General features: G+C 39.3%; 3 protein-coding genes across 4 annotated transcripts in view; 2 read left to right on the top strand and 1 right to left on the bottom strand.

Annotated features, from left to right (window-relative positions):
- Nucleotides 1-1274: 1274 nt before the first annotated feature.
- On the top strand, nucleotides 1275-1677 carry SARC_04546 (hypothetical protein; the record flags this gene model as incomplete). The annotated part of the gene is made up of 1 exon (XM_014301632.1): nucleotides 1275-1677. A coding segment is annotated over one exon (403 nt), but the record flags the coding sequence as incomplete, so codon positions are not given.
- A 3018-nt stretch (nucleotides 1678-4695) lies between these two features.
- SARC_04545 (hypothetical protein) lies at nucleotides 4696-6331 on the top strand. Its single transcript, XM_014301631.1, has 2 exons — nucleotides 4696-5174; nucleotides 6082-6331. The coding sequence occupies exons 1-2, from the start codon at nucleotides 4873-4875 to the stop codon at nucleotides 6191-6193; spliced, it is 414 nt and encodes a 137-aa protein (XP_014157106.1). The 5' UTR covers nucleotides 4696-4872; the 3' UTR covers nucleotides 6194-6331.
- SARC_04542 overlaps nucleotides 5930-9113 on the bottom strand; it is a gene marked incomplete at its 5' end in the record, with an annotated part of 4092 nt that continues 908 nt past the window's right edge. Inside the window, 4 exons of one of the 2 annotated variants that reach the window (XM_014301629.1) lie at nucleotides 5930-6511; nucleotides 7572-7868; nucleotides 8174-8273; nucleotides 8737-8847. In XM_014301629.1, the coding sequence (XP_014157104.1) occupies nucleotides 7596-7868; nucleotides 8174-8273; nucleotides 8737-8847 (484 nt within the window). In that variant the 3' untranslated portion in view covers nucleotides 5930-6511; nucleotides 7572-7595. Of the gene's footprint in view, nucleotides 6512-7347; nucleotides 7869-8173; nucleotides 8274-8736; nucleotides 8848-9113 lie in introns of those variants that run through there. The other variant, XM_014301630.1, reaches the window with a different exon arrangement.

The raw sequence follows: 9113 nt of genomic DNA, 5'->3' as shown, positions 1-9113 counted from the left end.
CCTAAAACCTAAACTAATATATATATATAATATATATATATATATATATATAATATATATATATATATATATATATATATATATATATATATATATTATATATATATATATATATATATATATATGTATATATATATATATATATATAAATATACATTGAATATATATATATAATATTCTTAATACAATCTAGAATGTACTACTGCTCACACCTATACAAACGCACAACTACTAAAATATATACACAGGATCATGAGATGGACAGTATAATCAACTAGCTGAGATTGAATATTACAAACGAACAAGGAAGCACAAATGAGCAGGGCAACCATGTTGACAATAATTCAGACGATGAGGATGGATCAAACATTGAATGCAGGGGACGCAAACCATTGAAGGATGGGTTAACCCCATAAACATTCTTCACCATCTCTCACACTCTGCGAGGTTTGGCTAAATGCATACGATATCTACTGACAGATTTGCATGTTGCATACGTTCTGCCAGGCAGGATCAACAACGATCCTATAAGGATGAGTTTTTCTATTATGCGCTCAATGGCTGGTGGTAATAGTCATTTGAATATCATATCTAAGCGCACAAAGAACACTTATCACACGCGCGATGTACGACATATGCAGGAATGTCGATCAAAGTCACAATCGTGAACTCTTATAAGTTGTTATTCGATGGACTCCAAGCTAAAACAGATCAACTGGAATGCGCGCAAGCCGATGCACTGAGACAAAAGTGGATACACTTACAGAATTATGATAGTAGCCTTCGCAATGCTTCGATCCAAGACTCAACATCGCCGTACATTGCCGGCTACGCCGTTTGTAAGTTGCTCCGTAACTTTCCTGTAGATTTCATTGCGTGTCACAACAGTGTGAGTATGGGCAAAGGACTTGACGATGAAGATCGAATGTGTGTTGAGTATTCCAGCGCTCTAATAGCGCAGCTGGATTGGAAAAGGTTGACTTGGCCAACACGATCGGTTGTCGTGTTTCAGGTTTAGTTTTGAACGTTATTGACTGTATAACTGAGAACAAAGCTCTACTGGGTCATTTCAACGAATCAACGTATGTAAGTCGTGTCGGCTTAAGGGTGATACGGTCTGTTATGGAAAACAGAGTTAGTGCATGCAGCGCACTCGAAGAGTTGAAGATCACGTGTGGTATGTGCAGCAAAGACCGAAAGGTCACAATTGTAGCTCATCTTCTCAATACACTCTACAACATTGCTTGTAATAACATGCCCTTAGTCTTAAACAGAAAGTGCGCAGCAACTATAGTCACATTGAGCATGGTTAAGGCGAACAAGAAGAAAGGCAGGCCTACATCCCTTACTAGCACAGAAAACACAACACTTGTCACTGACAATTCTGGTAAGTGGACTTCAGGAAAGTGTAAAGACATACTTAGAAGCGTGAATGCACCCTTGAAAGGCGACATAGAAGTAATTCGACAACGCTGCGTACTACTCAAAGACTTACAAGCTCTTGGCGTTGGAAGTGTACTGGTGCTGAAGGTAGATGCAGCACGTCGACTATGCAATCAATTGGAGCTCGCCCAAGGGACTAAAGTGGAGATGGTGGAGCGCATCGGTAGGACGTTAATGAATCAAGTAGTACGGCAGCAGAACGACGCGTTGATAGCAGCCATAAGAGATGAGTAGCAACGAGGTAGAGCTACGAAGTTGACATAGATAAGCTTATTAAAGGATCGTCTAGTGTGCACGTGTGATTTTGGTTACTTTCCATAACCAATTTTTGCATCAGTCAATTATATTTTTTGCGTCATATATTTTCTTTGTCTCCAAAATTTGTACGCCAGATTTGTGTTGTCAGGCTTGTTTTATTTAGTAGGCTATTTACATATATTTATTTATTTTTAAATTAAAAAATGAGTGTGTGCGCTTTGATATTGCGCGCCAAAACTTTGTGACCTATTTATAGCACCTCTAAAATTAGAAATAAAAATCCTAAACCCATATTCTCTGATCAATCCCCTTTCCCCTTCTTTTTTTTCTCTTTTCCCCCCACCTGAAGGCACGCAAAAAAATCAAAAAGCTAACAAAAAACCATAGCCCTCTGAATAAAGGTCTGTTATATTTACGATTTCGAAACCTGATTTCTGCTCGCGACCCTAATCCAGAGGGCTGTGAAAAAACGCCACAAATTGTTCAATTTGGAGGGCTTAGGGCTATGGTCGTCAAACGTCAGCTGTAAACACTGCACACGTCCATTGCAGCACTTCACCCAGTTACAGCGAACCACAGCGACGGATCAAGTACTGCAATACACGTTAGACTATACACCCCACTACAATACACGTTAGACTATACACCCCACTGCAACACACGTTAGACTATATGCCCCACTATAATACACGTTAGACTATACACCCCACTGCAATACGCGTTAAACTATACACCCCACTGCAATACGCGTCAAACTATACACCCCACTGCAATACACGTTAGACTATACACCCCACTGCAATACACCTTAACATGAAAGCAAGATAAAGTGACGAGTGGCTCCTGGTTTTGATAGGCGAAACTCATTTCAATACAATACAACATCGGCGCATACTACTCATCTATACGTAGAGTAGAACTTATACAGACTATTAGATAAGTAACACGGATAGAACCAGAAGAGATGGCGAATATACATGAAGCAAGCAAAAAGGGAAATGTGGACAGAGTCCGAAGATACCTCGCACAAGGAATAGATGTCAACGATACCAGTGGAGAGGTAAGTTATGAGTTCAGTCAACGATTATAGTATGTGCAGATGACCTGAGAGCCACAAGTTAAAGTTATGAACTAATACTTGGGAGGAAAAGTGTCCGTGTATGTTCTCAGTGTCCAGTCCTATTGTTATATTGATTTTCATTGTGTCGTTTTGTTCTTATGGTATGAATTGACAAGGGGATTTTCAAATATATAGTCTCATTTGACAACTTCGTTTATAATAGTCGATATGTTCTATTCCCATTTTTGAAATGTTATATAATTATACTACCGCTCGACTGCTCAATCAGTTTCTTGTCGTTACCCCCTACAGTAGGATGTCGTGTTCTTGCTCATGCCTTAAGAATCATGGCTGCTGTGTTGCGTGCCTATTTGCTTTATTATTTTGCTGTACGACGTGTAGTCGACACATATTCAGTGAATGCACATTCGCAATATTTCAGGTGTGCTTCTACAGTCTATACGCATTTTCTAGTATCAATAATTATTTGGACAGGCATGTCTAATAAAGTACAGTGTTCCATTTGTAGTATGACTATGTGATTGGTTTATGCACACTTCTCTCGGTTGTGCAATTGCATCAGGAATTCAAAAGCTCCAACCATTTTCTAAGCTTTTGAGTAGGTGTGTAGAACATAAATGTGTCCAATCACAGTTGCATTTCTGATTTGGTCGAGGTGTGCAAGTGTTTGAAGCTTAAGGCGTAACAACGTATTTACAAGAATCATATAGCGTATGAGCCTCTTGTGGGGCCACCATACGTTTTGTAGCTGACTATTATCGTTCGCTAAATTCAACCTCATAGTTCTACGAGAGATGTGAACAAATATGCTCCTTACCTTGTTCCGAGGTTTTGGGTGTTATTTGGTCGTCACCTTTGCTTGGGGGAGATAGTTAATAGAGTATGAGACAATCGTCCCAACCACTCACTAAAGGATATCTTGCCACGTGCTAAGTTTGCGCTATTGATTATTGGACTGTTTTCGATAGGCACGGCGAAGATTGCCTTCTCACCTGCCCTGCTATGCAATCTGTGTGTGTTAGTTTGTGCCTGCGGTGTTCTCGTGTATGATCTGCTTGTCAATGGTAAAAAAATACTTTACCACACACGTTATGAGTTGTCATGAGTGTTTGATGTCAAGAGTCAAAGAGTCAACATATGAAGACCTCAAGAAGATATTCAAGAATCTCATCAAGAGTCACTCGTGTTCACTTTTTAGGAGTGGCTACGCAGACTGTGCCGTGGCTATGCAGCGAGTATGCACTTGCGGCCTGCGGGTGATTTTGTTTTTTTCATAGCCCCTCTATATGGACTAAAAAAGAAACAGGATACATATGTCACAATATTTAGGCCAATAGACAATAGCCTTCTTGTTCTATTTTCAGAAGGCTTTGAATTATGTGTGAGTTTGTTTATTTATTTATTACTATGTAGAGTCCACATGTGACGTTTATAAATATTTTTAGAATTCAAAATGGTGCACACAGCCAAGAACCGGGGTACACCACCCAATTTTCAAATGTGGATAACTTTTGATCGAACTGTCAAAAAGTTCCAAAATTTTAACAGTGCACTTGAAATTCTGTGAACTGTCCAAAAATGCAATAAAACCTTTTTGGCATATTTGAGTGATGCATGGTCAGATCTGAGATCCTATATCAGCCTAAATGACTAAAAAAAAGTGGCCGTCAGAAATTTCTGAGGCCAGACATCAGTAAGGTTCTGGCCATGGGGAGTTCAAATCCGAAGAGTTTGAGGCTCTCAGAGTACTGTGAGTCTGTGACACCTTCATATGGGTCAGAAAGTACATTCTGTAAATATGGCAAAATCTGAAAAGTCAGCTCCTGAAATAATGATGCTATTGAAAATTTATCCGACTCACATTTTTCGGGACGATGTGGGGAGCTCAAATCCGTCGAGAAATCCCGATTCGTGCCAATATTTGTGAAGCCTTCTAGCGGTGAACATGGGGTCTCGGTGTACCCCGGTTCTTGATTGTGTGCACCGTACTTTTAAGCCCTCATTTAGTCATTAGACTGTACGCGATCAATTCATCGCTTGCACTGTTGCACACACATGACCAGGCCCTTTCCCTGTCAAGTGTCGGGATAATGGCCCAGGCACTTCCCCTGCCGGGGTGTATCTATATGTCTACGATTTTCACAGTGCACCCCCTCGGACTCAGCATATCCCAGCACATGCACTATCAGGTCATCTCCGATTTGTCTACCGATCTAGTACTTCCCAATGGCCTGGGTGTGGTGTATTGGAGTGAGGGCGACTGTGTCTCTGACGACGATGTGAAAGAAGCGCTTGCTCCATTTAAGAATGGTCTAGCCAGAGGGTTATTTATGTTCGAAAGTACGCCCGTTAGCAACGTGTATTTCAACAACGTCCGCAACATCGTCTGCAAGTAAGCCTACCTTTTCCAATTGAAACCACGCCTCTAGGTACAAGATACAAAACAGTAGATGCTCATATTATAAACCAATCATTAGACTATGTGCACAAAAATTGTGTTATCGTCTCTTCTACAGATAACACGTTCTTATACTTCGATTGATTACTAGCATTATATATTCGTATATATATATATAATATATATATATATATATACAAATATGTATGTATGTATGTATATGTATATATACATATATATATATAAATATATATATTTATAAAGAGTATGTATGCATGTATATGTATATATAAATTCATATAATATATATATATATATATATATATATATGTATATTGATTTTATCATATATATATATATATATATATATATTATATATATAAATATATATCACATGTACTCTTTACATAATATATATATTGTATATATATATATGCCTTTGTATATATATGTATATATATATAAATAATTATATATATAATATAAATAAACATATATTTATATATATATATATATATATATTTATATTTATATATATGTGTATATATACATACTACATATATAAATATATATATATGTATATATATATACAAATTTATACACACACACACATATATATATATATATATATATATATGTATGTATATCGGAATGTTCTTTGTGATAGATACTTGTATCAGTTTCCGAATGTTCTATGTTATTGGTATTAATATCATATATCAGATGGTATATATATATTCTATTCGTATTTATGAGATTCTTTTACCGTGTTTTCACTTCGGTTTTCTTGGGAAAATCAGCGCGAACGTGAATCTTTATAGAGACCGTAACGATCTATTTTCGAAGTCAGATACATGCCACTTTTTAAATAAACTGAAATTGCACTCCACTATACCTGCAGGGAGTTCACAAATGTGCAGGTCCTGAGAGTGAACGACACTCTGCAAGCACGCCAGCTGCTGCACGCTTTGTCTACTTCTGAACCAAATAGCGGCAATAACTACATATATTGACCATGATGGGAAATCGGCGCTTGCCAATGAGGGAGGTGATTGTCATGATTCGAATGATAATGCATGTGGAAGGTAATGATGTTTGTCCTTACAATGCCCCAAAATGTTTAAGGCAAGTAAATGCTTCGAATCGCGCAGAGCAATACGTCTTGCTGGTGTGGTTGCCCGGTGTATTTGCGTTGTGCGTTGGCATCTACACGTGACAGGTCTAGTTGTCTGGTAGATTTATATGTTTGGCTGGTGCTCTCCGCATTTGTGCAAATGATTGATGCAGTCAATATTTTGTCAACATCCATCGTCGTACTTGGTGGGTTGGACCTGCGCAGTTGATGTGATTGTATGGTGTAAGTGATTTGTTTAGATGGTGTTGGTGGTTTATTTAGATGGCTTGTGCAGTTGATGTGATTGTATGATGTAAGTGATTTGTTTAGTTGGTGTAGGTGTTTTATTTAGTTGGCTTGTGCAGTGGATGTGATTGTATGATGTAAGTGATTTGTTTAGTTGGTGTAGGTGGTTTATTTAGTTGGCTTGTGCAGTTGATGTGATTGTAAGGTGCAAGTGATTTGTTTAGTTTATTTAGTTGGCTTGTGCAGTTGATGTGATTGTAAGGTGCAAGTGATTTGTTTAGTTTATTTAGTTGGCTTGTGCAGTTGATGTGATTGTATGGTGAGTGATTTGTTTAGTTGGTGTTAGTGGTTTATTTAGTTGCTTGTGCAGTTGATGTGATTGTATGGTGTATGTGTATTTGTTTAGTTGGTGTAGGTGGTTTATTTAGTTGGCTTGTGCAGTTGATGTGATTGTATGGTGTAAGTGATTTGTTTAATTGGTGTTAGCGGTTTATTTAGTTGGCTTGTGCAGTTGATGTGATTGTATGGTGTAAGTGATTTGTTTAGTCGGTGTCGGTGGTTTGTGTAGTTGGCTTGTGCTGTTGATGTGATTGTAAGGTGTAGGTGATTAGTTTAGTTGGTGTAGGTGGTTTATTCAGTTGGCTTGTGCAGTTGTCTGGCACTTGACTAACGCGGTGTGAAATACATTTCAACAGTGGTTGCTCTGACTCTGCGATGAGAGTTGGGACAATGCAACACGGCAAAGGCAGGACCGCACGAAGACTGTGCACATGTCCTGATTTGGGAAGACTGCCTCTGATTGCGTTCCACTTTAATATAACGGTTTGGAAAAGCTGTTCCCCCCCCCCCCCCCCGCCGTATCAACATGGAGGACTTGCGTAGTTTTGACTCACTAACAACCATACAAATTGTGGGCGTGGCACTACACCTCCCTCTACCCCATCTGCGGCTCATGCGGCAAGACCAATACATTGTTCACACCTTTGATTTCTTTTAACTATGTACAAACTGCTCGTAAGGTTGATACTTACGCTGGGTAAATACGCTATATCCGCTCAGCTGTCTTTCTTCGTATCTGGCCCATCCTGGCTGGCTAAACTGCTTCCGGCCGATGTATCCGATGCGCTGTTGCCCACGGACGAGTGCGGGGTGAATGCAAGGTTGGTTCCAAGCTTGCGGGTGGCATTCTTGTCCTTCACGTATTGTACGATGTTTCGGCCCAGAGATCGATAGTTCTTCTCCACCAGCGCCGCGATGGGCTTGCTGATGATGTACGGTGTGCTGATGGTGATGTTGTCTGTGTATTTGGTCACGTGAGGGCTGATCACCTGTGAGGATGAAGCAACACGGAGACATGCGCAAGCGTGAAGAATTAAAACACAAAATGGCTTGCGATATCACTTTATTTTATTGATGCAGAAGCACACGTCACAGGTAGCATGTCTGGGATACATGAGTAGCTGCATAATAATGTCACTACTTGCGCCGGTCTATCTAATGCAAAGAAGCTCCATGTATCAAGAAAGAATTGCAGACAATACAATAAAAGTAGAGTGCTGTGACAAACATGGCTAATGGGATAAAGTATGCAGATTTTTGTTCCGTATGCGCGCGCCGGCTGCAGTGCACATACCTCGTACGTAACCTTTCTCTTTTTAGAATACATTGACCCCAAGATGCCTATGGCTTCCTCTAGTTCTTCATATCGCAGATCTCCCTCCTTATTGCTAGTGCTATATTCATAGAGAGTTTGAAAGTGAGCTCTACTGTACTGCGCGTCGAGGAGTTGAATATGTCGTGACGGGTCATCAGATAGTAGTGATATCTGTCATGTGAGGATACATGGTCAAGATATGCATGCAGATGATGGAAACACGAAACAATGGAACACCCAGCAAAAGCCAGGCACACATCGGCACAGATATGACACCACCGCACATTCTGAACTAAGATTGATATTTGTGCGACACAACCAACCTAGCTGAACAAATTCTATCCCGCTAAACTCACTCAAAATCGTATTCGAACACATTTGACATCTCTGGTCAATCAGAAAAGCTGAAGGCAGACTTGATTTCTCTACTACGAATACGCGTACATGCCCTCCGGGCGCTAAAAATGCACCCAAATGCACATACATGCAATTTACCACCCAGATCGCAAATGCTTATTACACTTCCGTTTATGGCTCTGTACCTGAATTCCCGAGATATGGTAGGATTGAACGAGTGGCCGTAAACTACTATATCCTGCTTCATAATCGTTTTTGTTTTACCATCAAGAGTCTCCACCACCACGTCCTTTTTGCTGGAAAGAAAAGTAATAAGTAAGAAATTAATAAAAATTAACCGTTGCCCATTATGTTTCGGCCTCAGAAAAAATCTAGATGTATCCACCAATTACATAGAAATGTATATTCATACATGTACACACCAGCATATATGTATACTTACATGTACACATAAATATTCCCGTAACAGTCTGAGTACGCGAAAAATATAGACAAATATATATATACGAACATAGTAAAATCTTGTATATGTCTATATACATATACTCACACACACACACAC

The sequence above is a fragment of the Sphaeroforma arctica genome (genome assembly GCF_001186125.1).
Source record: "Sphaeroforma arctica JP610 unplaced genomic scaffold supercont1.259, whole genome shotgun sequence".
Classification (NCBI taxonomy): domain Eukaryota; class Ichthyosporea; order Ichthyophonida; genus Sphaeroforma; species Sphaeroforma arctica.
This window is presented reverse-complemented; position numbering and strand designations above follow the sequence as displayed.